This window comes from Fusarium keratoplasticum, chromosome 9 (assembly GCF_025433545.1).
Source record: "Fusarium keratoplasticum isolate Fu6.1 chromosome 9, whole genome shotgun sequence".
NCBI classification, from domain to species: domain Eukaryota; kingdom Fungi; phylum Ascomycota; class Sordariomycetes; order Hypocreales; family Nectriaceae; genus Fusarium; species Fusarium keratoplasticum.
Genome location: NC_070537.1, coordinates 488,019 through 514,626, shown reverse-complemented (window position 1 = coordinate 514,626; position 26,608 = coordinate 488,019). Strand labels below are relative to the sequence as shown.

At 53.8% G+C, this 26,608-nt stretch overlaps 9 protein-coding genes across 9 annotated transcripts; 4 read left to right on the top strand and 5 right to left on the bottom strand.

Annotated features, from left to right (window-relative positions):
* Positions 1-2,992: 2,992 nt before the first annotated feature.
* NCS57_01105200 (uncharacterized protein) lies at positions 2,993-3,549 on the top strand (the record flags this gene model as incomplete). Its single annotated transcript, XM_053060774.1, has 4 exons — positions 2,993-2,998; positions 3,051-3,195; positions 3,284-3,326; positions 3,411-3,549. The coding sequence occupies 4 exons, from the start codon at positions 2,993-2,995 to the stop codon at positions 3,547-3,549; spliced, it is 333 nt and encodes a 110-aa protein (XP_052909160.1).
* Positions 3,550-4,013: 464 nt separating this feature from the next.
* Positions 4,014-5,915, bottom strand: NCS57_01105100 (uncharacterized protein; the record flags this gene model as incomplete). The annotated part of the gene is made up of 1 exon (XM_053060773.1): positions 4,014-5,915. One exon carries the CDS (start codon positions 5,913-5,915, stop codon positions 4,014-4,016), a length of 1,902 nt encoding a protein of 633 aa, XP_052909159.1.
* Positions 5,916-7,326: 1,411 nt separating this feature from the next.
* Positions 7,327-9,377, top strand: NCS57_01105000 (uncharacterized protein; the record flags this gene model as incomplete). Its single annotated transcript, XM_053060772.1, has 3 exons — positions 7,327-8,205; positions 8,257-8,848; positions 8,899-9,377. The coding sequence occupies 3 exons, from the start codon at positions 7,327-7,329 to the stop codon at positions 9,375-9,377; spliced, it is 1,950 nt and encodes a 649-aa protein (XP_052909158.1).
* A 1,372-nt stretch (positions 9,378-10,749) lies between these two features.
* Positions 10,750-14,027, top strand: NCS57_01104900 (Transcription elongation factor SPT5; the record flags this gene model as incomplete). The annotated part of the gene is made up of 3 exons (XM_053060771.1): positions 10,750-11,058; positions 11,125-13,366; positions 13,417-14,027. The coding sequence occupies 3 exons, from the start codon at positions 10,750-10,752 to the stop codon at positions 14,025-14,027; spliced, it is 3,162 nt and encodes a 1,053-aa protein (XP_052909157.1).
* A 414-nt stretch (positions 14,028-14,441) lies between these two features.
* Positions 14,442-14,944, top strand: NCS57_01104800 (uncharacterized protein; the record flags this gene model as incomplete). Its single annotated transcript, XM_053060770.1, has 2 exons — positions 14,442-14,817; positions 14,871-14,944. 2 exons carry the CDS (start codon positions 14,442-14,444, stop codon positions 14,942-14,944), a joined length of 450 nt encoding a protein of 149 aa, XP_052909156.1.
* Positions 14,945-15,545: 601 nt separating this feature from the next.
* Positions 15,546-17,369, bottom strand: NCS57_01104700 (uncharacterized protein; the record flags this gene model as incomplete). The annotated part of the gene is made up of 1 exon (XM_053060769.1): positions 15,546-17,369. The coding sequence occupies one exon, from the start codon at positions 17,367-17,369 to the stop codon at positions 15,546-15,548; it is 1,824 nt and encodes a 607-aa protein (XP_052909155.1).
* A 2,007-nt stretch (positions 17,370-19,376) lies between these two features.
* On the bottom strand, positions 19,377-21,087 carry NCS57_01104600 (uncharacterized protein; the record flags this gene model as incomplete). The annotated part of the gene is made up of 3 exons (XM_053060768.1): positions 19,377-19,506; positions 19,553-19,929; positions 19,978-21,087. The coding sequence occupies 3 exons, from the start codon at positions 21,085-21,087 to the stop codon at positions 19,377-19,379; spliced, it is 1,617 nt and encodes a 538-aa protein (XP_052909154.1).
* Positions 21,088-22,085: 998 nt separating this feature from the next.
* Positions 22,086-23,757, bottom strand: NCS57_01104500 (Zn(2)-C6 fungal-type domain-containing protein; the record flags this gene model as incomplete). Its single annotated transcript, XM_053060767.1, has 3 exons — positions 22,086-22,493; positions 22,540-23,240; positions 23,289-23,757. 3 exons carry the CDS (start codon positions 23,755-23,757, stop codon positions 22,086-22,088), a joined length of 1,578 nt encoding a protein of 525 aa, XP_052909153.1.
* A 625-nt stretch (positions 23,758-24,382) lies between these two features.
* Positions 24,383-26,434, bottom strand: NCS57_01104400 (Amidase domain-containing protein; the record flags this gene model as incomplete). The annotated part of the gene is made up of 1 exon (XM_053060766.1): positions 24,383-26,434. One exon carries the CDS (start codon positions 26,432-26,434, stop codon positions 24,383-24,385), a length of 2,052 nt encoding a protein of 683 aa, XP_052909152.1.
* Between the last annotated feature and the right edge of the window lie 174 nt (positions 26,435-26,608).

Below are 26,608 nucleotides of genomic sequence, written 5' to 3'. Positions count from 1 at the left end.
TCGTTCCCCTGGGCCCAAGCCACCGCGGTCGTCTCCATTCATGTGCAGCAGGTCGACTTACAGGAGTCTTTGGGCTTCGTTGTACGAGTGTAGCACCGTACGATAGTAATCAAAGAAGATGAGGTGGTCAGAGAGAAAGAGGAACGTGCGTTCTCCCTGGTGTTATTTCAGGACGTTCGATGACGGACGAGGAAGCTTGCGAAGGTCGAGACAATAAAAGGGGGGAGTGGAGGCGAGAGGATAAGGCTGCAGGCGGCAGAGGGAGAAGAACCGGAGGGAGGATGAAGAAGAAGAAAAGAAAGAGGAGAAGTAAAGTTGGTGTGTGGTGATGGTGGTGATGAGATAAAATAAAAGAAGGGAAAAAAACCTAACGAGGCCACCACCTTTCTCTGCTCCTTCCTCCCCGGACAACAAAACATACGTACCTCACCTTACCATGGGCAGGTAAGGCACTGCCACCAGGCCGGGAAGGAACCACGAGCGATGTAGCGCTACGGAGTACATGCCCAAGAGGTACGGAGAATTCCCAGTCCGCCTCATTTTTTCTCTGTGGTGTAGTTTTTGGTGAGATGGGGGAGCTATTTTTCTTATTTTTTCTTGCATTCTGGCGATCTGGTTCAAAAATTATGGGGAGCTTCCTTGCACCCCGCTTTCCGTGTCAGATGCCAGATGAGAAGCTCAAGGGGCCTGTATCATAGATCTAGATTTCGATTTCGTTAATTTAGCCATCTCTACAGAATCTCGCATCTTTCTCGAGGCTCAAGCATTTCAGAGACACCCATGGCCAGCGTATTTGCCTCTCGGTCATGGTTCATGTCGTCGTTGGAGGTTGCATCAAGGCGCTACCTGGAGCTGCTTGCCTTGCCCTCCTGGGTAGCTGCCTCCCCCACCAATCCCCGCCGCTGCGTTAGGTGGCTTTTACCATCGTTACAGTGGCCTCTCGGGGCAAAGTGCTCCGCCCGCTACTGCAGCAGCCGACAGTACATTAGCTCCTTCCCTCGCTCGCGAACTGCTTTGTCCCACACAGGCAAGTGGGCTGGAGATGCATCGTACCTACCCTGCGAGAAAAGAAGAAAAACCAAAGCTATAAAATGAAAAGCAATATTCGACCATTGCTTCAGCATCACGATGGCTATGTTCCAATATTCAGCGCTCTAGCTGTCATCCCCGGCTCATCGCTGACTGTATCCTCTTTGTACACGTACAAAACCGTTGAGTCACTTTTTCCTCCCTCCCACGGGCAGGGTACTTGATGGTGCCAACGTAAAGACGCGCCCAGCACCAGCGAATGAGCTGCCTCTCCCCTCATTCGATCAGATTCAAGGGCACTGACCTTGACCTTGTTTTGTCACTCTACCTAACGCCTCAACAACGGCCGGCGAGGCGTTGATTGGGCTCTGGCTGGCAAGGGGACCCAATCAGTCAGCTATTTGGGCGGCATGTTGCTGAGGTTGCTGATACGATTGGAGTCGGGGTTTGTGTGACTATTGCATACAGGTAAGGGTTGGAGGCGTCTCTTGGCATGGAGATAGCTGCAGGGCCATTCCCTACCTCAACCTAGAAGGCGGTTGGAGTTGAGACACAGGTGACGACTCGGCTCAACCATTGGAGTTTAAGAGAGCACATGTCTATGACGCGCAAGGAGAGACAACGGGCCCATGATACTGTCAGCTGGGCCTATTAAACACGGGACAGTTTACAGTGCTGTCATGAGTTCCTGGTTCCTGTCATCACACTCAACTCAAGACAGGTTGTTAGGGTTCAAACCGCAACTACAACCATGTCGATGCGGAGAGACTCTTGACCGCGGAGACAATTCCACGCTGCCGGAGAATGCCTTTCCAAGCTCGAAACGAACAAGCCCCCATCTCTTGACAAATCGATCAAGACGCTTGGCATGGCATCCCTCGATGGCTTTTTGCTGACCGACCTGTCTTTCAACAGAAAAAAGACGCCGGCGGGAACCCACTTACAAGCAGCCCCTCACCCAAGAGGCGCGAATGAGGTTTCAGACACAGCTCATCGCATTGAGTAACGGCATTCTGACCGACTCCATCTCCAGATATCGGTAGATATCACCCGTTGGGGGGGAAGGAAGCGAACATGTAACAAGAAGTCTGGCCCACGCGGGGGTCCATCATGAGGGATTTTGCTTTTGCTTTGCCCCCTCCCCCTCCTCCATCTCGTGCTCTAGACAAAACGGAGAGCTCGGCGGTGCTTTTGGGACCCTTGGACCCCTCCATCGTCTGGACTCGGTTTTTTTTTTCTCTGGGCTCGGTTCGAGTAAGGCCGAATGCGAGAAACTTGAGTCGCTGAGGGGTCCCTCGACGGCGACTACGATGCTAGCGGCTGAATAGCTGCAGATGGAAACGTGTGCTGCATCGTTTATGAGACCCATCATGGCCGGTCCAGCCCAGACCACTCAGAGGTTCGCCGTCTTAGTTCCTAATCTGGAACTTCCGCCCTGAGGCTTGTCCTGGGCGATGGTGATGCCTCATTTATAATGTGCGCCACCAAAGACTGACTCCAGCAGAACCTCTACCCATTCTTGGCCTAGCCATCTTCCATCGGCTCAACCCCGGTGATTTCTTCCTCTTTCAACTGAGGTCGTCGTTATCTTTATCACCATGTCACATGTCACGGGACCCAGCGATTTGGGACGCTCAGATCTTGAGTCTCCGTCGACACGTGAAACTTGAAGGTGCCAGCTGAGAGTGCATGCTTGGGTCCAATGGAGGTCGTCCAGCCAACGTTCCCCGGAGCTTTCGGCGCCGGTGAGCCGGGGACCCACCCCAGACTCCCGTTCCCCAGCTGGCGTTGTCGCATGACGAACTAGCGACTCCATCAACTGTCTATTATCTTGAACGACCAGCCTTGTATCTATTTGCGATTCATATCGAACTACGGGAAACGATTCTGGACCTACGCTAGGGTCATTCAACGTCAATCCACTCAAACCGCGCCCTACACATCTCAATAGAAGCTGCCCATCATGGTGGTATGTACTTCCCCCGCTTCCCGACATTGAAGCCTGCCTCTCTCCCCCCGAGCTCCCGCTCTTGTCTGATGCCGCTGTCGCTCTCTGGCCTGGCACGTCTAAAGACTTTTTTCTCTTGCAGCTCCTCGACCTGCTGACTCTGGGACTCTGGTCAAAGGTCGGACGGTTGACGCATTATGCCTTCGACGCCGTTCTCAGTGAGTTATCCAACCCCCGTGCCGAGGTTGCTCGCTCCGCGCATTGCTCGGCTTCTCTTGCATGACAAACCATTAACTTATGCCATAGTCTCGGCTTTCCTCGCTGGAATGAAGCGATCGACCGGTTTGACGTGAGTCTCTGCGCTCTCTTCTCCTTTTCGAGATTACACCGCCTATGGGAAAACAACGCTCTGACACGAATCGTTTGGATACAGTTTCAAGACGGACAAGGTCGCTGGCGAGAACAAGGAGGTTTCCGGCTGGATCACCAAGTACCTGGGAGTTGGTGAATGGGTCATGGATCAGTCTGTCGCCATTGCCGGCTCGAGCGGCTTCTTTGAGCGAACTCGATGAGCTAGACATTGACGGGAGTCTGTGGCTTCACCGCTTACTTGGCTCGATACCATGAACCCCCTCCGACTCGAGCACGATCACGGCCAAACTTTGGGATGCGATTGATGATTTACGTACGTTTTCTGGGCGCCAATACATTGCGCACACGCACCGACGACTCTGCCACGGGCACTTGGAAGAGGCGGGACAAGTCTTACGTTACCTACCACCATGACAACGCACGAACCTCGGCTCTTCACGACGCACCAGATCTTGATAGCGGCGTTCGGGTATATATGATTAGGAATGCGAACATTGGATCAATGATACCGAATTCATGAGAAAAACTCCTACCTCCCTTGTCCAACCGCTCTTTGCTCGAGGTCAATCTCAGGGACACTGCACGCCTCAACCCTTGTAGTCTGATATCTATTCAAGTCCGTACACTGTCATGATTCATATTAAAACGTAAACACTCCTCTCCCTTAGTCCACCTTCTGTTGAGGCTCTGTCAGAAATGCCGGCGGAACGTCGCTGTTTTCAGAATTATCCCGTCTGAGCACCACGCTCTGCTGCTGGGGGCTGTCCGGAGGATCATGGTCGTGATCCTCAAACCTCGATACCAACAAGTCGGCCGGTACCTCATTGTCGCTCTCATCGTGACTCTCGTCCTGATTCTCTTGGCTTGGTTCATCGGATTCCTCTCTTGATTCGTTGACATCGGACGACTCTTCCGTGACTGGGGGTTCATCCGAGACACCGAGCGAGTCCCTGAGGAGTGCTCTAGCCTCCAAGAAGGCCTCCAACTCGGCGCCGATAGCACAGATGAGAAGGTTCCAACCCTTCTGCTCAGCTACACCCAGTCGCTCCTCCAGGGCTTCGACGACAGAGTCCATCTTTGCCAGATGATTCTGCATTTTGGTCTGCTGAGATTCATCAGAGTCGTCGACTGGTCCAGTCTTTATCAGCTCCCGGAGTCCAGCTTCAAACTCAGCGACGATGCCGGTCACTTCGGTCCAAACCCGAGATCCCTCGTCGAGAGCCTGGCAATCTTTCGATATCTGTGCTTTGCGACGTTCAAGGATCCCAATCTCTCCTTGCCACCACGTCCTGGCCATCTCGGCTGTACGGCGCTCCGGTCTCAGTTGTAGAAATTCTGTTCCTCGCAGTGATTCGACGTCTTCTCTTGACTGTGACTTTGCGCTGGGTCCAAGAGCGTCGATATCCAAGGGAGTAATAGGTGGTCGTTGCACCAACGCTCGTACTTCCATGTCCACATCTCGTCCAGCAGCTCGGTATCCGCTCAGGCCTGCCTCTCTTCGGTTCTTCACATCCTCCATCTTCTCTCGTACCCATCGACGACGATTTCGCATCCCAACCAGTTTCTCTTCCAGGAGGCGGATATCTTGATCCAAAGCCTCACGTTCTGCGCCAAGCTCGCGCAACTCTCGACCAAGGGGTTCCTCCTCGTTGTTCTCAAGCGTGTCGAGTTCGGCATAAATCTCATCTCTCCTTGTGCTGATCTTGTCGAGGTAGGTGAGAACATCCTTTCTTTGCGCCAGAGCCGTATCGAGATGGGCGTCCTCTTCTGCCTTTAGTTGAAATAATGCATGCATGGACTGGTGAAGGCCGGTTCGAGCTGACTTCAATCCTCTCGGCTTTTTCGGAGGAGGTTGTCGCACCGGAATGACGTTTCCTTCTCGCGTCGATCTTGTCGGAATGTGCAAAGAGTTGACCATTTGTGACTTGGAGGTGGCTGTCGAGTAAAATGTGCTTTCGCCAGTATCGCTGTCCCGTTCAAAGTCCCTTTCAGAACCATTCCCGCTACCAGCAATTAGCCCCGAGGCTTGGAGGTCCAGAAGCTCTTGAATCTCGCGCTCGATAGCTTTCTCTCTTCGCTGCATACTCCGCCATATTGAATCGCGACGAGGGTGGCTCTCCGGCGGCTTCTGGTCCAGCAAACTGGTGCCGAGCCCGAACCGGGTTGGTGAGAGCAATCCATATCCCCACACGCTGTCACTTTGGTTCGAAGGAATTGGTTGTTGAGAAGAACGCTGGTGGATCAGACCCGACGCAGCAATTGGAGGTGGTGGTCCGGCGTAGAGTGGCTTCGGTCTCGTTCGGGAGGGAGAGTCGGAGTAGCGACGTTTACCATCGCGCGAAGATGGAGAAGAGGATTGTCGAGTTGACGCAGTGGAAGTAGCTTGAAGTGGCTTTCGAAGCCTGGGGCCTGGGGGCCTTTGGTCGAGGATAGGGTCTTCGGCTCGCGGTTCAAGATCATCCAAGTCATACTCGCTGACTTCGCGCGCAGGAGGGCTGCGTATCGATAAGCTGGAGAGGCCCTGCCGAGGACTCGAGATGCGGTCGAGAATAGACGGTGACGGCATATTGAGGAGGGGTAATTCGGTCGCGAGAGTTGGTATGCGGTGAGGAGAGTACAAGGGACCAGCGTCGCAAAGAGCAAGATGGTCGCCTACATGCGCTCAGAGTCGGGTAAGAGCTGTCTCACACCGGATCGGTCGGGCGCTGCCAGCTACAATCCGTGAGATTTGTTGCACCAAGTGTCGCGATTCCGAAAAGGCCAGTTGTTGAAGTAGAATCCGCTGTCGTGAATGGCATATGGTGGGTTGGATAAGGTCACAAGGAGATTTGAAGCTGAGAATTGAAAGCTTCCAGGGTTGGCATGTGCCCGCCTGGGGTGCACCTGCCATGATTCCCCGTTTGGGAGCTCCTGCGATCCACAGGCGCGGGGAGTGGGGACCTCCGGCCGCGTCACGGGGGTTTCACCTGCCCTCCATGTGATTAAAGTGAAGGTGAGCTCTGTAGGCTTTCCGTGACACCTGCCTATCAGCATGTCAGAAGAACCTTAGCTAAAGGCGTTGCGTGCAGGCAGATTCTATCATATGCTCCTCTAGTCCTTATGGCGTGCCTTATCAGAGAACTTACAGAATAGATGTGAAAGCTTAGGGCTGTCAGCACGAGCGATGAGCAATCCAAGACACGATATCTACCGTTGATAAGCATGCCCAACGGTTAATCATAATACATGGCCCTTGGTCGCCTTTCCTTGCTGCCGTTTCAATCTTCCGGCGCATATCATATCAGGGAGGTGGTAACGTTGGAAGTGGAAGGCGCATCCTTGGGCAGGTAGGACTGCTAAACCGGGCAAGATTGGTTTTCATTTCCACCACCACCAACTGCCGCCTGGCCGTCAACTTGCAGCAAACATCTTCTCGCAAGGCGCATCTGTTTGCCCTCGGCTTCGAGGACTCGGCTGTTTCTTGGTGCGAACCATTCATTAAACACTCGTATCCGCGTCCTTCACCTCTGCCTGGGCGCTATTTGGTAGCCTCGCCCGATCGACTCAAACGGAACTGTCTCCGCCGCCCGCACCCGCACTTCTCCAAACTCCCCGCTGAGCATCGTTCGCAACCCATTCTTTTCCCCTTCTTCACCTTCTCTTGTCTCTGATGCGCGCCCAATAATACATCCAAGGCCGAGGGTTCGTTTCTTCTGTTCCTCGAGCAAAAGGCGCTTGGCACCCGGATGGGACGGACGACTGCAAGCCATCAACTGCCGAGCGAGACCCTCGCATCTTCAGCAGCGAACGGCCGAGGGAGATTCTGTTAACCCACTCTGACTGACTCCAGTCCGGTTCCCGTCTGCGCGCTTCTTTTTTAAACTCTTTTCCCCTCGTCCAGCCACTGTTCCACCATCTGTTCCGGTCTCTGGCGCCAGCCCACCGAGCTTCTTTGGCCAAAAGGGCCCCCAGCCAGAAGTTAGAACACCTCAGTCGCCATGAGCCAATCACAGCAGTTCCCCCCTTCACTGCGTCAGACGCAGGTGGGCTCCTCTTCGTACATGTCTGGTTCTGGTTCCGGCTCTCAGTCTCAGCAAGACGAACTGCACATGCCGGGCTTGAGCCAGACCGGTGCTCCAATCTCCATGTCGCCGCAAGACTACGAATTCGCGCCCCAGATCAAGCTCCAGGAGTCGCCTGCCAACCCCCAGTACCAGTCCGCTCCCGTTTCCGCGTCCTCGGTGCCCAACGTCCTCCAACCCGCCGGTGGCCTGTCCGCTCGCGGTGCCCCAGCCTCGCCCAACTTGGCTTCGCCGATGCAGCAGGCCTCTCCTGCCTCATCTGTCTCTCACCAGCCGCCGCCGCAACACCAGCAGCACTCTCACCACTCCCAGCAGTCACTGCATCATCAGTCTCAGCACGGCCAACAGCCCCACGACTACGCCAGCGCGTCTGCCGCCACTCCCAGCAAGCCCCCGCTGAGCATGTCCCATAGCTACTCTCGGTCGAGCCCAGCCGCTGCCTACGACGGCTCCTCGAACTACCACGCCTATACTCCTACGACGCCTGGCGGCGCCTCTTCCTCTCACCTCATGTCGCCGCTCGACCCCTCCAAGTACAATGCTCCCGGTTCTCAGCGCACCATCTCCAACACCCCGCTTGGTCTAGCCGACATTCGTCCTCGAGCCGACTCGAGCATGTCTGATGGCGCTCCAGCTAACATAGGAGGATACGACCCAGCCGGCGCGCAACCTGGAACGAGCAATTACCTGGCTCCTTGGGCTATTTATGCCTTTGACTGGTGCAAATGGCCACCTCAGGGCAACGGTGCCGGCAAGCTGGCCGTGGGGAGCTATCTTGAGGATGGCCACAACTTTGTGCGTTGATGACATGCCAACGCATCTTCACCCACCTGCTGACAGTGCCAGATCCAAATCCTCGATAGTCACATCATTCAAACTCCCCAGGACGTCTACACGCCAGGCACATCCAAGTATAGCCTCGACTTCACCAAAGTGGCCGAAGCCACCCACTCTTACCCCGTGACTCGATTGTTGTGGGAGCCGCCCTCTTCTCAGAAGCAGTCTACTGACCTGCTTGCGACTTCGGGCGACCACCTGCGTCTATGGTCTCTGCCCAACGAGAATCCTTCGACTCCTAGCAACACGATTGGCCGACGTGACAATGCTGTTACCAAGTTGACGCCGCTTGCTCTGCTATCCAACTCAAAGACTCCAGACCACACCGCACCACTCACGTCACTCGACTGGAACACCGTCTCCCCAAGTCTCATTATTACGTCTAGCATAGATACGACATGTACTATCTGGGATATTCCCTCGCTCACCGCAAAGACTCAACTCATTGCCCACGATAAGGAGGTCTACGATGTGCGGTTCTGCGCTAAGAGCGTAGACGTATTTGTTAGCTGTGGTCAGGATGGAAGTGTTCGCATGTTTGACTTGCGGAGCTTGGAGCACTCGACCATTATCTACGAGCCCACCGGCAAGGAGGAGAGAGGTGGGGTTGCCTTGACTTGAATATTGGTACGTCTACTGACAGATATCTAGACCCCAACGGCGGTCGAATCAGCCCAACACTGGCCCAGCAGACAATGGCGAACCCTCCACCTCTGCTACGACTGGCCACCTCACCACACGATACTCATCTCCTCGCCACGTTTGCTCAAGACTCCAACACGATTCGCATCTTGGACGTGAGACAGCCAGGCCAGGCCCTGCTCGAACTCCGCGGCCACGGTGGAGCTATCAACTGCATCGAATGGTCGCCTCTACGGCGGGGTATGCTTGCTTCTGGTGGTGACGATTGCCAGGTTCTTCTTTGGGATCTCCTCAACTCCAACAACCATGGATCTCAGCCTATGAACGGCGCGCCTCAACAGGATAACTCTAGAAGCCCTGTGGCCAGCTGGCAATGCGATTACGAGGTTGGAAATCTCGGCTGGGTGCCTCATCTGCCCAACTCGGAGTGCGGCGAGTGGCTTGGAGTGAGTGCTGGACGTGGCATCTGGGGAACTCGAGTCATGTGAAGACCTGTAATGGGCTGGCGGTGTCATTTGTGATGCATGGGGCAGAGCTAAGGCTCTGCTCTGAGGACTGATGATTGATTCATGTAGAATGAGGTTGGTTAGGGTATGGTACATGCATTATGCAAAGCCTGGAGTTTTTCGAGGGTTTTGAAGTTTCCGGAGCATCTGCGACATAGCCGGATTGCTGGATCAAAACGTGGACGGCGCGGTGGCGGGTTGGTTTGGGTCAGGTTAGTGGTTGATGAAAACAACATGAGAGGTGTATCATGGACATTGGCGATCTTTCAAGGACTCGGGTCGCACATGCCGTGATTACCAAGCGATGTATGAGTTTTGCAAAGTCACCACACAGCAGACAGCACTCTACGGCCTGAAAGCTGCAGTGCCGATGGCGGGTCTTTCATGGATACGCCAGCAAGGGACAGGCCGTCCAACCGATGAGGGTATATAGAGGACATGACGAGATGTGCCCAAGGGGAGAAACTTGGAACGAAGACGCGGGTGGCGATATAGACTTGATTCAACATGCACTACAGACTGTCGATGGACAAAGGAAAAGGGGTAGAGGAGGGGATACTCTGTATGATATGGGTTTGCGGTGAGGTGATAACTATCTTGAAACACATCTAAGAAAACATGTAAGCGTTTATACGTTCCGTATCAAATTTGACTTCATATCCGTTGTGAACCCTCGATTTTCTTTGTCAAGTTGTCACGGAGGTCTAAGTCTTGCCTCTTGCTGTCCTAGCAACACCCACTACTTGGGATACGCCTCTGAGGTACGCACAGCAGTTTATCGACACTGCAATGGAGAACCTGTCTTCTTTGAGTGATTGGTAGATTACTTTTGAGCTACTTCAATCACAGCCAAGCTTGTGGTATCACAAGTTGTCGTCAAGAGGTGCTCCTTTTGCCTGACTTCACTCCTTTAAGATGCACCTCGACCAGCAGGTTCAATGAGATGATACAATGAGCACAGTTATATCATTGCTTCCTGCAAAGGTCTGACTTCTAAATGTTTTATCGCTGCTCGGCAAGACCCTGGGGTTTGGTTGCGATCAATGCCGATACAGTGCATATAACAGTGTCCAATCTAAACTCACACGCACCGCACAACGCGTTATGCGACTTGTGCAGCGCCTGACTTGCCTGCACAACGGCCGGGATTTTGCCGTTGCAGCATCAAGCTCTGGAAACCTTGAATCTCAGACCTCTCATCGCTCGAGGTTCTTTGTCATCCATCAAAGCGCTTCTCTTTTCTTTCTTTCTCATCGTCGCCTCTTAATTCTCTTTTTCTCCTCCTTTCATATTCTTCGAGCAAACCCCCCAAACCGATCCCCGACGCGCTACGTGTCGCGGCCTCCTCGCCACGATGTCTTCCCACGACCCTTCGCGCTTCGACGACTCGGAGGATGAGGAGGATTTCAATCCCGCGCCGGCCGACCTTTCTGACGAGGAGCAAGATGGTGATGATCAACAGTCGAGATCGCGAGCTCGTGACAGTAGCCCTGCGCATCGCGACGATGACGATGATGAGGATGAGCGACCTGCCAGATCGCGACATGTCGACGACGATGAAGAGGAAGAGGAAGAAGAAGATGACGGTGGAAGACGCCGCGATGATGATGATGACGAGGATGAGGAGGAGGAGGAAGATGACGAAGACGAGGATGTCCAGCAGGTGAGTCTGTCCTTTGCGCCAGCGGGTGGTCTGGTACCTTCCCAGAGCCGTACTAATTGTCCTCAGGGGCATCGTCGGAAGCGCCGCAAGGAGAGAGGCGCCAATTTCTTCGATATCGAAGCCGAAGTCGACGACGAGGATGAAGGAGAGGATGACGAAGTCCTTGGCGAGGAGATAGGAGACTTTATCGCCAACGAGCATCCCGACGACATGCCTGGGTCTGGTGGAATTAATGACGACCGACGACATCGCGAGCTCGATCGACGCCGAGATATGGAATCGAGCATGGATGCTGAGAAGCAGGCAGAAATCCTGCGACAGCGATACGGCAACCGACGCTCAGGCAAGGGCTTCCGAGACGCTACCATCGTCCCGAAACGACTCCTCCTCCCCAGTGTTGATGACCCCAGCATCTGGGCCGTCCGATGTAAGGAAGGCAAAGAACGAGAGGTTGTCTTTTCCATCATGAAGCGCATTGAGGAGCGAGCTGGTACCAAGGATGAGCTCGCCATCACTGCTGCTTTTGAGCGTGGTGGCACTGAATCGGTAATGAAGGGCTTCATCTACGTCGAGGCGCTACGCCAGACCGACATCATGAGAGCGCTGGACAGTATGCTTAATGTGTATCCCCACTCCAAGATGGTTCTGGTCGAGATCAAGGATATGCCTGAGCTCTTCCGGGTTCAAAAGACTCCTACTCTGGCTCCTGGCGCTTGGGTTCGTCTCAAGAGGCCTATGAAGCACAGCGGAGATCTGGCGCAAGTCATCGACGTTACTGAGAATGGTCTGGAGGCTCGTGTTCGCTTCATTCCAAGACTGGACTATGGTATGCGTGACGACGCCTTTGCAGGAGTTACTGCGGACGGCAAACGTAAGCGACCCTTTGGCGCCAGCGCAGGTCCTCGACCGCCGCAGAGACTATTCAGCGAGATCGAGGCTCGAAAGAGACACCCGCGACACATCCAGGGAAACCCCACCACCAACACTTGGCAATACATGGGTGATGAATTCGAGAATGGCTTCCAAGTCAAGGATATCAAGATTCAGCAGCTTACCGTGGCTGGAGTCGAGCCATCTCTTGAGGAAGTGACACGATTCGCCTCCAACGCCGAGGATGGTACTGAGAACCTGGACCTGAAGGCCCTGGCAGCCAGCTTGAAGGATAGTGGAGCTCGAGCTACATACCTGCCTGGCGACATCGTTGAGGTTTACACTGGTGAACAGAAGGGTGTGGTGGGTAAGGCGATGAGAGTTCAGACTGATGTCGTGTCCATCACGGTTACCGAGGGTGACCTCGTGGGCCAGGAGATTGATGTTCCCATCAGGGCTCTGCGCAAGCGTTTCAGAGTCGGTGACCATGTCAAGGTCATTGGTGGTAGCAAGTTCCGAGATGAGGTCGGAATGGTTGTCAAGATCCAGGACGACCGGGTGACTCTCCTGTCGGATCAGACCAACGCTGAAATCACCGTCTTCAGCAAGGATCTTCGCGAAGCCAGTGATATTGGTGGACAAGGTTCTCTCGGCCAGTACTCTCTTCACGACCTTGTTCAGCTGGATCCCACCACTGTGGGTTGTGTTGTCAAGGTCGACCGTGAGTCGCTCGTTGTTCTCGACCAGTTTGGAGACACTCGCCAGGTGATGCCATCGCAAATCGCCAACAAGCTTCCGAAGCGAAAGAACGCCGTGGCTGCCGACCGAAATGGTTCGGAGATTCGATTCGAGGATGTCGTCAAGGAGTACACGGGTCAACAGCGCCAGGGCAAGATCATCCATATCCATCGCTCGTATGTGTTCTTGCACACCAACGATAGCAAGGAGAACGCGGGTGTCTTTGTCACCAAGGCTAGCATGGTTAACACCATTGCGGCCAAGGGTGGCCGAGTCAGTGGCGGCTCATCAGGACCAGACTTGAACGCTATGAACCCAGCGCTCAAGCTCCACAAGAACGGCAATGAGAATAAGCCCGTTCAGCCTGCCAAATCCTTTGGCCGCGACAAGGCGATTGACCAGACTGTTATTATCAAGAAGGGCGCCTACAAGGGTCTACTGGGTATTGTCAAGGACACGACAGACACACATGCTCGTGTCGAGCTGCATACGAAGAGCAAGACGATCACAGTTCCTAAAGACTGCCTGAGCTTCAAGAACAAGACTACAGGAGCTACAATTGAGATCGGTGGCCGAGGCCGTGGAGGCTACTCAGGAGGTGCTGGACGAGGTGGTGACAGAGTGCCAGGATGGCAGGGAGGTTCTCGCACGCCCATGGCCTCTGGTGGCTCGGATCGGGTGCCTGCCTGGGGATCACGAAGTAAGTTTTTTTTGTTTGAAACAATGTTTCTTGATGCTAACTCGCAATAGCACCCGCAGCAGGTGGCCGAACACCGGCCTGGAAGGCTCACGACATGTCCGGAGCGCGCACACCCGCTTGGGCCGATGGCTCTCGAACGGTCAACCCCTATGATGGGAACCGAACTGCCTACGGCTCTGGCTCGCGCACACCTGCCTGGCAGGCTGGAGGCAGAACTCCTGCTCCCGGAGATGCCTTTGGTGCTGGATCACGCACTCCGGCTTACGGTGGAGGAGACAGCTGGGGATCAGGTTCCAAGACTCCTGCTTGGGGAGTGTCGGCACCAACTCCAGGAGCCAGTGGCAACGACTCGTGGGGCTACACACCTGGTGCATCTGGCTCAAGCTACGATGCTCCTACACCTGGAGCAGCTCTCGGGGCACCAACTCCTGGTGCAATGAACGCTCCTACGCCAGGCGCCTACTCGGCTCCCACACCTGCAGTCAACGCACCTACTCCTGGAGGCTGGCAGGGCGGGTGGGGAGCAGACTCGGCCCCAACTCCCGCAGCTGGAGCTCCCACGCCGGCTGCAAGTGGCTACTACGGCGCTCCTACGCCTGCAGCCTATGGAGCACCAGAGACTCCCGCAGCTTCTGGTCCTCGATACACAGATGATGACTGATCGAGGCGACTTGAGGGACAGGGTGCAAGGAAGGATGCAAAAGGCGTTTGGGTGAAGAGAGAAGTGTGATTGTATAATTAGGCTCAATTACCACATTTTTAGTAAAGCTGCGAGCTTGCAGTGAAGATGACCGTCTTAACTATTTGCCGTTTAAGCGCAAGGTCATATCCTGGCTTGATTAATACATATTGTTGTTGTATCTCTATGCCATGTGCTTGGTACCTGCAGACACTTGGTGTGACGCAGCCTTTGACCCGAGGATTTCCGGCTTATCGATAAGACAAGTTGCTGAAGGTGGACATCTTTTCCACCATCGCCAACTGTATTTGACGCCTTCAACGGCAATTGAAGCGACTTCAACAGCGTCGCATCGACCAATTACGTCCCAGATCGCTTTCTTACTCTTAAGACATCATGTCGTTACTTCAAGCGCCTCGAAGACAGCTCTTGGAACGCCTCCCTCGAGCTTGCGCGATCAGTACCGAATGTCATTTCCAGCAACACCTCCAGCACCAACTTCAATCGCCCTCGACACCCCGACGCCTCTTGTCAACGACTATCACACGGTCGTATGCCTCTCGCCGTCGCTCACCGGACAATGAGACTATCCAGCGCGTCAAGCGGCTGCAAGAGGCCAAGTTGGCAAAGGACCAGTCGCTCCAAGGCATAAACAAGGCCGAGAAAGAGAAGGAGTATAAGAAGCGGTACAATTCGGCGGCGAGGAAGTGGACGGCGTCCATAATTGCGCTGCCGATCTTGCTGGTGACGAGCTACTACTTGTTTGACCGATGTGAGTTTGTCTAGCTAGGTTTGGATGAGTGATGGAAGCTGACTTTTGAGCAGTGGTTAAGGGGAATAAGCAGAAGGAGATGCCAAAGCAACCAGCCGCGTTGGGAGGATTGCCAGAGCCACGGTGAACGCGCTTGAGGCTAGAGGATCGTGACGTATGAGACCGAAGTCGGCCGCTTAGACATTGAGACATTGAGACGCGTGGACACGGATGCCCGATGAGCTTCGGCTCACTCTATCAGAGTCCGAGCACACGATACGGCAAGAGGTGTCAATCTACAATGTAACCCGTCTTATCCGTTTGACAAACGCCAAGACGGCACCAGAGGCAGAAAGTGAAACGCCACTGGATAAGGGGACGGAGGAAGACATGGCAATTCCAATTTCCCAGGCTCAGCTTGACGGGCACAACCAAGACGCCGCTTCCGGTCGGCTACAGATTGGTGGAAACGGTGGCTAGTCAAGCCATGGTTATTATCACAACAGGAGGAGCAACTCTTGGAGCACATAAGAAGGGAAGTGTTATAGCAAGTATAGTCATACAAAGGGTATATGTTCATGTCTGGAAATGGACGATTTAGAAATTAGGTACGGTACATATATGTGCACTCCGTTTTCCTCCGCTTCAATCAACACGCAACATGTCCTAGAAGGTGAAATAGTTACACTCGTGAAGCAGTCGTTTGTACAAGCCGCCGCAACCTCACGAGAAGGCCCGGACTAGGACGCTTAGTAAGGGCCGTTCTTCTTGTTCTTCTTGGGCCACTTGCAGCTGAAGCACTTGGGCTCGTAGAAGAAGTCGACCATGTAGTTGTTCTCCTTGACCTTGCCGCCAGAGTACAGGATACACTTGGCAGCCTTGCCGTTCTGCTTCTTGGTGAACATGAAGAACTCGCAGGTGGTGCTCGACTCGATACAGGTCTTGGCGCAGGCTCCGAGGTTGTCGTTGTCGCCGTTGCCGATAACGACGCCGTTCTTGACGTAGCCGCGGGTTCCGCAGTTGGAGTCTCGCTCACACTGGCTGAAAGAGGCAGTGTACTTGGGGCAGACAGCAGAGGTGCTGCTGGGAGGCGCAGAAGTGGTAGTGGTGGGGGTGGAAGGCTCAGGGGCACAGCCGTAGCACTTCTCAATGTCGTAGTACTTGGGAGTCTCGTAGTTGCAGGGCTTGAACTTGAGCTCGCTGAGGGGAGCGTCGTAGAGCTGGCAGTGGCTGCCGAAGGTGGCGAAGCTGTAGGACTTGCAGCCGGGCTTGGCGAGACACTCGATGCCACACTTGGCCTCGGACTCGGCCTCGAAGGCGACGCCGAGCCAGTGCTTATCGCAGCCGGAGTCGACAGTGCCATGGGCACCGCAACCCTGGGGGGCGGGGACGATGGGGGTGAAGTAGGTGCAGGCCTCGGAGGTGGTGGTGCTGGGAGCAGCGGTTGTCGAGGTGGTGCCGATGGTGGAGGAGGAGAAGGTGGTGGACATGGTGGAAGACTCGGTGGACGAGGCGGTGGTGCTCTCAGTGGAGGAAGCAGTGGTGGTTCCGGTGGTAGACTCGGTGGAAGAGGCAGTGGTGGACTCAGTCGAGGAAGCGGTGGTGGTTCCAGTGGTGGACTCGGTGGACGAGGCAGTGGTGCTCTCAGTGGAAGAGGCGGTGGTAGACTCGGTCGAGGAAGCAGTGGTGGTTCCAGTGGTGGACTCGGTAGAGGCCGTGGTGGTTCCGGTGGTAGAGGCGGTCTCGGTGGAAGAAGAAGCCGACTCAGTGGACGAGGAAGCAGTCTCGGTAGAAGAGGAGGCAGTTCCCGTGGAAGAGAAAGCAGACTCGGTGGAGGAAGAGGCAGTCTCAGTGGAAGAAGAGACGGTCTCGGTGGAGGTGGCGGTAGCAGTAGCCGTGGTAGAGACAGTCTCGGTGCTAGACTGAGAAGCAGACTCAGTGCTGCTGGAGCCGGTGGTGGACGAGGCAGTCTCGTGGCCGCAGCCGAAGCAGTTCTCAAGGTCATAGTACTTCTGAGAACCAGATTCCTCAGAACCGTAGAAGCCGAGATCCGTGCGAGGGACGGTGTACAGTGTGCAAGGGGTGGTGTCGACAGCATAGTCGTTGAAGGAGAAAGAGACGCAGCCGATGGTCTTGCCGCACAGGTTACCGCAGTCCTTGACGCTGTAGGCGGTGTTGTCGCCGGGGATCTTCTTGCCCTCAGTGTTATCGGCGAAACCCAGGCTTCCGCAGTCCTCGGGTTGGAGCTCCAGGGGAGTGTAGTAGGTGCAGGCTCCGGAGGAGGTGGTCGAGGCCGAAGCAGAGACGGTGCTGCTGGACTGGGTCTCGCTGGACTGAGTCTCGGTGGTAGAGACGGAGATGGTGGTGCTGCCAGTCTCGGAGGCAGTAGTGCTAGTAGCAGTGGTGTCGGTGCCCTTGCCGGTGCCGCTGGTGCTGGCAGACTCGGTGGAAGAAGCAGACTCGGTGCTGGAGGCAGTCAGGCTGGTAGTGACCTTGGGACGGCAAGGCGAGGCGCTGGCCAGGGGAACGGCCAGCGCGGCCAGGACGGCCGTGAAGACCTTGGCAGAAGGCATTGTTGTGTGAATAGAGATTAGACTAAGTTAAAAGAAACGATTGTAGTAGGAACTGGGGAAACAGATCCGGTTGGTGATGAGCGAGTGAACTGTCTAACGAACGACAACAGCAACAACGGAAGAAAAGAATGATACCGCTGAAGTGAGAGAGGAAACTCTGTGAAGGCTGCCAGGCTTCTGACGGGATATATACCACTCAGTCCCGAGGTTGCCATCACCACTGGGTGAAATTAACCGATCGGACCACCCGGTCTAGCGTAAAGAGAGAGACTCTTCCGGGCTCATCGTCAAACGGTGGAACTAGCCCGCGGGTGGATGAGCCCAGAAGTTGAGCGCCAACAAAAAAGGCGCCGTCTCTCCGACTAGAAGCGGTGATGAGGTCAGGGCGAGATGCACTGGTTGGACGGCGAGGGTCCGGCGCACGGGAAGCTCGCAAGCCAGCATGTCGTTCTAGTTCAGGAGGGGTCTAGCCAGGAACGAGCACAGCAGTCAGGGGGGCTGGTTCAGCTGCAGATACGCTGAGGCTATCGACGCCTCCCTAATAGGAAGAATCGATAGTTCAGCTGAGTGGCGGTTAGGAAGCTGGTCAAGCCCTGGTTGGTGATCCCTGTATGCGTGGGCCCCTAGAGACCCATCCCCGCTTAGTTAGTCAGGGGTTCGGTTGACGACTGGGGGCGAGAAGGTTTTTGTTGTCAACGTCGGGACCGATGGCGCGGTACCGTGAAATTGAAGGAAGAGAGAGATGGAGAAAGAGGGGATGTTGGTGTTGGGGCTGAGTAGGGAGAGACATACCGGAGTCTGAAACGCAAGGCTGGATGAAGATGGAGATGTTGGAGTAGAGTCGTTTTGTGGCTGTTGGCTGTGAAAGACGATAGTTACGAGTTATGAAGCGTTTGTGTAAGCAGTCTGGCTCCTTTCTTTCTTTCTCTTCTTCTTCTTCTCTTCTCCTGACAAGCTGATGCGATGCAACCTCTTGTGAGGCGAGTAGTCGGCGCCACGAATCTCCACCACTTTTTGGACTGGGCGCGTATTTTCACAGCATCACAGCTTGCACTGCACAGCACTAACAGACCTCGCCTACCGTAGACCGCGATGGCCGACGACCGACAATCTCGGAGAATAGCGAAAGCAAAGAACCGGTCTCTTTCCAGAAAAACAAGGTTCGTCTGCCCATCTCCCGCGGAACCTGTTTGTCTCTGCCCTACCAATTCTTGGCCAAACAAGTTCCAAGTGGGGACAGCCTAAAAACGCTCTGTGTAATTTTAAAATGAAGTCGGCGCCAGGAGGCTTTTTTTGTACTGTGGCTTGCTAAACGGCGCGAGACTGTCTCCTGTCAGAGTCATCCTTAATCGGGTCTATCGAGTGTCTTTATCGAGACTATCGAGGATTTGCAGTGTCAAGCTGGGGAAAGGAATGACGATGTGCATTCTTAAAAAATACTCGGCCGAAAGATGTTTTCCCCATGTTTTTTGATGTCTTAAGAGAGGTGATATTGATGTTTCTACCGAGGGCCCGCAAAATGTTTGCAAGATTTGCTTGTTGGCACGGGTCATCGAACGAGCCGAGTCTGCCTTGCCCTGCTCTGCCAGGGCAAGGATGTTGTTCCTCTCTACGGTTCTGCCAAGCTGAGCTCACAAGGCACAGATTCTTCCATGTGCTGCCCCGTTCAACGTTTCTTCCTGTGGAGACTCTTGAAAGAAGCAAATCAAACCGAAAGACTGCCGGCAGATAAGGGGGGCGCACGAGTTTCAGCGTGAGTCAAGATGGGGCAGTCTTGAAGAGTCGAGAGCGGATCAACAATGATAAGCGCTGCCAGATCTGGGCACAGAAACACGAGCTGGGATGGCCCCCCTGTTCGCTTGGGCTCCCCTACGCTAATATGAGCTGGTTGTTTTGTTAGAGGCTGTGCCAAGAACCGGCTCACGGTAAGACGGCAGAGAACGGTGATGGGAGATGCCATTTGTTTCTATCGGCTGTGTTCTACGGATGCCACCGACAGAAGGTCGTCTACTGATATCTTAGCTTGGTGATGGTGGTCCCATCCTCTAGGACATGTGTTTCCTCCTCCAGCTTGGTTCCTCGCCAGCGAGGAATCGCGATGGTCCACATGTACCAGTATACAACGCCCAAAGCAAATCTGTAACTGTTAGCATCAACCTTCACATAAGAGGCCAGTGACTTACATGCTCAATCCCACAACCGCATACGTCGCCGTCTCATCCGGAGGCCGGAAGAACGGCGCAGCCAACAACGCACAGCTCAGCGCTATCCTTAGAAACACGGCTGGCAACCACGCCCTGAACGGACGCTTCAGGTCCGGCCTCTCCACCCGGAGCTTGACGAGGCCGATGGCCACCGCCAGCGCGATCATCTGCCCGGCGTACCCGTCGATCTCGAGCACCAGGGAGTAGATGTCGCCCGTGGGGAGCACCATTACTAAGAAAGAGGGGATGTAGTGGATTAGGAACCCGCCTAGGGGGGAGTTGAAGGGGCGCGAGGAGGAGAGGAGGGATGAGTAGGGGAGGAAGCCTTGTCGGGCGATTTCTTGCTTGATTCGGGCCTGGGGGTTGTTAGTCTTTGTTTGAGGGGATTGGTAGGGCTACAGTACCATGGCGAATGCTACCACGAGGACGTTGCCAATGGCAGATGAAGCAACCGCCATAGGAAGAACCTTGCGACCAAAGCTCTCTCCAAAGAGCTTCTCAAAGAAGAGCGCTGCGACGAGTTCACCGCTGCCTCTAATGTCCTCGATGGGTACCACAAGGAAGTACGCGACGTTAATAAGAAGATACATGCCGCACGCCGTCGCCAGGGCCGTCAACGCGACAGACCTCAAGGTTCGCACGGGGTTCTTGACCTCGTTCATCACATTGGTCACATTATCAAGACCGGCGTATGAGTAAAAGACTTTGAAGAGCGAAGTCGCGATGACGCCCCAGTTCCAGCTGCTATCATCCCAAAGGTGCTCCCATGCGAGTTGACCCTGGGGTACGGCGTCGATGTTGGGGCGGAAGAGGACGACGTAGAAGCCCGAGAGGATCATGAATAGAATGATCGCGATTTTTATCCAGCCGAGAAAGTTTTGGATCCTGATGCCCGTCTTAGGGAATACTCCGTGGATTATGGTCACGGCTGTCAAAAGCCCGACGGCGAGGGTTTTGCTCCAGAAGTCATCGTCTTTGTTGATGCCAAAGGCGAAGAGCGTGTATTGCGCAAAGATGATACAGTTACTGGCCGTGAAGCCAAGTAGCACGGCGTATATGGCGAATAATGTGGATGCGAGTAATCGTGGTCGTCGATATGTAAACTCGATAAAGACCTTGTCGCCTCCAGATCTCGGAAGCATGCACCCGTACTCGAGAGACACTGCCAACCCGCACGCGCCGATGGCAGCCCCAACGACCCATAGGAGCAGAGACAAACCGGGGCTTCCGACAGATTGAACTATTGTCCCTGGAGTCGCAAAGATGCCGCTCCCGACGACGCGCGAGATGACGAGGATGTAGGCGCTCTGCCACGAGAGGGTCCGTCCGATCGGGGACGTCTCGGGGAGGACGTCGTCTTCGAGGGAGCGCGAGGGTTCAACAGCTCCAACAGCGATTTCGCCTTCGTCTACGGAGCTTGGAGGTGACGTGGGTGTCTTGTCAACAGAGCCATATGAATCTTGACTTGACGGCCGCTGCAGCAGCGGCTGCTTTTGAGGAGCGTTTCGTGTCATGACATTTGCGATGATGATCCCTCTTTACCAAGCCTTGGGGGGCATGGGTTTATAAGAGGTACGGGTGAAGACGTGATCGAGGTCATGGTTGATAAGCTGCGAGACATCCGGATGTTCCTTGGCGTGTGATGGGCTGTGATGGTGTTGTTCGTCAGGCGTGATGAGGATGACGCGATCGCTTGGGGGGTCTGGCATCAACACGTGTCGTAAGCTGTGTTTCAGATGATTGTGAAACTTGATGGCTTGAAGTATAAGAAAGAGGTGAATTTTTTTAAATTATTTACGTGTTTTTCTGTCATTTGAGAGAGTTGTGATGCTGTACTGCTCCTTTGCTTGTTCACTGTTGCGTCAGCTTGCAGATATCACTGTTACCACTCAAACAACCAAGATAAGAGTGGTATGGAGAGATGGACCCCCATATTCAAGAATGACATCATACTTTCCATATTAAACGTCAAATCAAAAAGTCCCCGACGCAACGTTGAGGAAGAAAGCTATTAATAATTCCCCAATAACGCGTGTCTGTAGGGTAAGACGTGATAAGATCAACACCGAATAAAGCGGGATGATATCCCACTCTGGCACCCTTGTTAACGACTTTCACATGCTCACAAATTCTTAGGTTCATTGCTAATTTATTCCATGATAGCTATTGGATAGCTATGGCCTCGCCAACGAGCCGCCCACGACCACCAAACGGAGTATTTCTAATTTGTGAACTTCCTTCTTTGCTAAAGTCATGTAGAGACTATTTGCATCAAATGAGGCCATGAACCGCATTGGAATACTTCGTTAAACGATATTCCTTTCATTAGACAAATTCGTTGTCTCCCATGCTGGTGCTCACCGCCTGGCTACTGTCTGCCCTGAGCTTCCAAACAAGACATGACTCCGATGAGCTCTTCAAAAACTCTCAAAACACGCTGTCTATTAATCATACACTACCCTCAAGACCATGACGCCGTACCTTTCTTTGCTTTCATCTCGAGACTTGCTATTCATATCAGAATAGCACAAACCCCCATATCCGCCATAGCATGCCTCGCACTCCAAAGCTTATCCGGATACTGTTCCCTCTGCTTCCAAGCATGCTTAACAATCCGATACACCGTACCGCAATTTGTAAACCCAGCTTCTGACCTACTAAGCAGCCCCTTGAGAAGATCGTCGAAATACTGTTGCTGTGGAGGAAGTGCCATCGACCCAGCTACGCAAAGAGGCCACGGCGTCCCGCGTAGTGAGATGTTGGCGGGCATCTGCTCCAGGACTTCGATTACTCGCAAAACCGCTTGGTGCGGATCGGGTGCTGTTAGGCCATATTCTGATGCTAGGGTATATAGTTGGACGAGGGCTGAGGTTGCGAAGAGGTGGGTTACTGAACGTGTTACTGACGTTGACTGCTTTGTCTGATATTCGTTAGCTTTTGATAGTTTGAGACAGTGATGGACCTACCGCTGATTCAACTTCCAGAGTTGCTTCCATTCCGTCAAATATTTGCTTCTCGAGCTCGAGGATGCTTTCTTGTAAGGTCTCGGTGCTCATCGAACCAGCCTTTGAATCAACAGCCACCAAGTCCCCAATCGCAACGACGATGGAATTCTGACACCCCATGACCCTCGACATGTCGATCTTGCCGGCATCCAGCCACTCGCGGTAGGGCAGCTTAGGAGCCTCGCCCGTCGAGACGGGAGCTAGAACGTCAATCCAGAGGAGATTCGCCAGGAGAAACTTTTGAGCCGTGTTCATGCCCCGGAGAAAGTCAAAGTCTGGGCTCGAGGGGTCCGGGGGGCAAAAGTCGAATTCGGCGGGTGTCAGGCCGTTGGCGACCGATACGAGGGCGTTGAAGTGTGGTTCCCAGTTGCTTGTGCCTCCTTGAAAGACCTTGATTATCAGTACGGGGTGAGAAAGGTTGCAGAGTGGGAGGTGTACCTCGAAACTTATTAGAAACATGCCGCCTGCGAGAAATTCGAGCCATTCTTCGCGGCTGTCGGCGAATCCGCCTACTTCTCGACGACCTATTATTTGTCGAAGTTCTTGTAGGGCTTTTGTGTGATAGTTGAGGAGTTCATCTTCTTGGTTTTCTGTTCGGTATGGTGAGGAGATGTGTTGATGGAATGCAGATAGTGTAAGAGCAGCATTGCGTAGAGGAGCACCTTTGATATGTTAGTACAAGTTGGGTTGGTTTAAAGAGAGATGCATACTTCGCTCGAGAAGAAAGAATAACCATCCTCGCCCTCCTTCTTCAGGTGCATCAACGTAGAATGTATACTGGATAGGAAATATGTAATCCAAGTAATGAACAAGATACTGCGCCTCTCTAAACGTCGTGTTCCTCGCCTGCGAATCCGAAGTAGAAGCAACAACAACAGCATCATCTTTGAGCCTAGCAGCAGCACTCGCCCTCGACGCCTGCGCAGCCTGAGCGGTCGCCTGAGCGAGCCGCCTATTCTGGACCCTCTTGACGCGCCGAAAGTTCTCCTTGACAGCGGCCTTGATGCGTTGTAGTTCTTCCTGCAGGAGGGCCTCGTCGGCCATCCACTCCGGCGCGTCGAGGTCGTAGCCGTGGCATTCGATGTGTCTGTCGGTGCACTCTTTGCAGTCGGGGACTTGCTCGTCGCATTTTCTATGGCGGATGCGACATGTCCAACAGCCCCTGCGTCCTCGTGTCATTGTGTCTGAGAGGATGCAAGGTGGGAAATGGGAGGTTCAAGGTGGGAAATGGATTTGTGGGGGATGTGGAGTTTTTGACGTCTTGGCTGGTGAACCTAGTTAAGGAGACTAGGGAGGTTTCGACTCGTGATGGTCCGAGGTTAGAGATAGGGGATGGTATTGGGTGGCTGGGATGTCACTGACTCGGACAAACCACCTGATCCTAGTCATGATGTTTAACTTTGTAGTACGTGGGGGTGGTTGATATGAAAGTAAAGGGATGATAGGTGCGATGTTTGACACATAATTCGAATATTGAGTTGCATTGCTGTTTTTCTTATCTGCCATCCACCTCAAGTGCTTGGGGGTTAAAACTCATACACCTTTAAGACTACGGTATCCTTTGTTGATGTCAACAAGGCAGAAGGAACTGAATTGATGAATGAATGTTCGTTGTTTAAAGGCATGGCTGTGGGTGGCATTTATGCGATCCTCAAGACGAGATGAATAATTACTGATTGCAAGTCTGAAGTGTTGATCATCAGAGCCATCCATCGCAATGGCAGGTTTCAAGCATTCGTTGAGTTTGGAGTTATACAAAAACCAATAGTATACAAATCTACTCTATCCAAGAAACTATCAACGCTTAATCAATCACCACCAGTTCCGCCGCACATCGTCCATTAGACCCCTTGGCAACTACAACAACCATGAACTGATCCTTGGGCACAATCCTCGCTGTCGGGAACCGCTCCGCCCTTTTTGGCCTCGTAAGGCGATCCTTGAAAGCCCAGCTACTACCTTGAACGGTGATGGCATCGGAGGGTTGGCCGTTGACAAAGGCTGTTACGGATGTCACTTGGACGTTGGGGTTGTTTGTCTCGAGAGTCCCGTTGATTTCGACAGTGCGGATTTGGTTCGACTTGTCTTCGTCTTTTTGAGTGGTTGTGGAGGCGATGGTCAAGACAGGTACGACATTTTTGAATGTCTCCTGAATGGAGGGGGAAAGAGAAATCTCGTCTGTAGCTAGAGGAGGTGCTAATGGGGGCGTGGCTCTGCTCCGAGATCTAGTTTCGTACGCAAAAGCATATCTGAGAAGATCTTGGTCCTGCCAGGCCTTGGAACAAAAGGTGACACCAACGGGCATGCCCTTGTCTGCCATCTTTCCCATCGGCACAGTGATGCAGGGGATGCCGAGATGCTTGAATGCTCTTCCTCCGTTGGAGTACAAAACACCAGGACGAAGAGCATCCGTCATGGACTCAAACGTCTCGTCTGCATCTGCATACGCCACGTCGCCGTTGGTTGGGAAAGCCACGAGGTCATACCCGTTGGAATCCATCCACTCCTCATATAGTGTCTTTCGCATCGCGTTGAGGGCCTTGGCGGCTTCTTCACACTCGGGGAGTGTATACAAAGTTCCGTTTCGTTCGCGAACCGCTTCGATCATGTCGACGTATCGTACTTGGTTTTGGGACTCGGTGTGCAAGGTCGGATCGTCCATAGGCGCGACGAGGGGATGGATCTTGTCGGGGTCTGCAGCGGGAAGGTTTGGAATCTTGGCGTCGTTGTTTTCTCGGAGGAAGTCATCCCAGGCTGTGGCGATCATCTGGCATCTTTCAATGCTCACCCACTCCTTGGACATGCCGGGCACGTTGGAGCTCTGGCCTGAGAAATCCTTTTTCGTGTATTGTTCGAGGATGGGGAAATCTGTTTCGACGATTGTGGCTCCGAGGGCCTCGAGGTTGGCGCATGTAATCTTCCAGAGGCTCAGGACTGAATCGGAGCAGAAAGAGGTTGGTTCGTAGCCTTCCATGCCGAGGAAGCATTTTGGAACCGCGATTCTCTTTCCTTGAAGGGATGTTATTTCTTCGAGGGTGTGGTAATCAGTTGGACGGACTTCTGAGGGCTTTGGGACATGAACATATGTCTGATTCCGCCAAAAGTCGACTCCTTTTGCTGACTCGGCATCATCGGCCACAGCAACATTGAGAACATCAAAGAGATCTCGCATCGACCGTGTGTGAGGTACAATAACATCGCAGGTGGGATAGAGAGGCCACTGTCCCCTATTGGGTAGCACGCCCCAGCTCGGTGAGTAGCCAACCAGAGAGTTGTTGGACGCAGGGGCTCGGCCTGATGAGACGGTCTCCCCGGCGAGTCCGAATGCGGCGAAACTCGCTGTTGTTGATGCTCCACAACCGTTGGATGATCCAGACGCAAATGCGGTGGCCATGTAGGTGAGGTTGTAGGGGCTTTCTGCTCTTCCGTAGACACCGCGTTGAGAGCCGCCGTCGGCCATGGGTGGCATGTTGGTCTTGCCAACGAGGATAGCTCCAGCCTCACGGAGGGACTTGACAATGGCAGCATCTTCAGAAGCAATAAGATCCGCAAAAGCAGGCGAACCTGCAGCCACGGTCATGCCCTTGACCTTGAAGCTATCCTTGACGGTGTAAGGAATGCCCTCGAGCGGACGAGGAGGATGGGAAGCCCGATAGTTGTCTGACTCTTGGGCTTCTTGGAAGACATTGCGGTTGAGGACGCAAATTGAGTTGAAGGAGGGGCCGCGGCAGTCATAGTAGCCGATTCTGTGGAGGTAGAGGGAGACGAGTTCGACGCTGGTGATGGCTCCTGAGTCGAGGGCCTTTCTCAGGTCGGCGATGTTGGCGTCAACCAGGTTGATGCGGGATATGGCCATGGCTTGACTGATTAGATGAGTAAATTAATAGATGAGGAGATGTGAGGATATCGCCAGTGATGGTTCTGAGTCTGGAATGCTGATCGAGTTGTCGATGGTTGTCGAGGGTATTTATCCCTGACTGGAGGCACTCGCCCCCATCTTGGCCGGCGCGCCGGCGGCCACATTCAACGT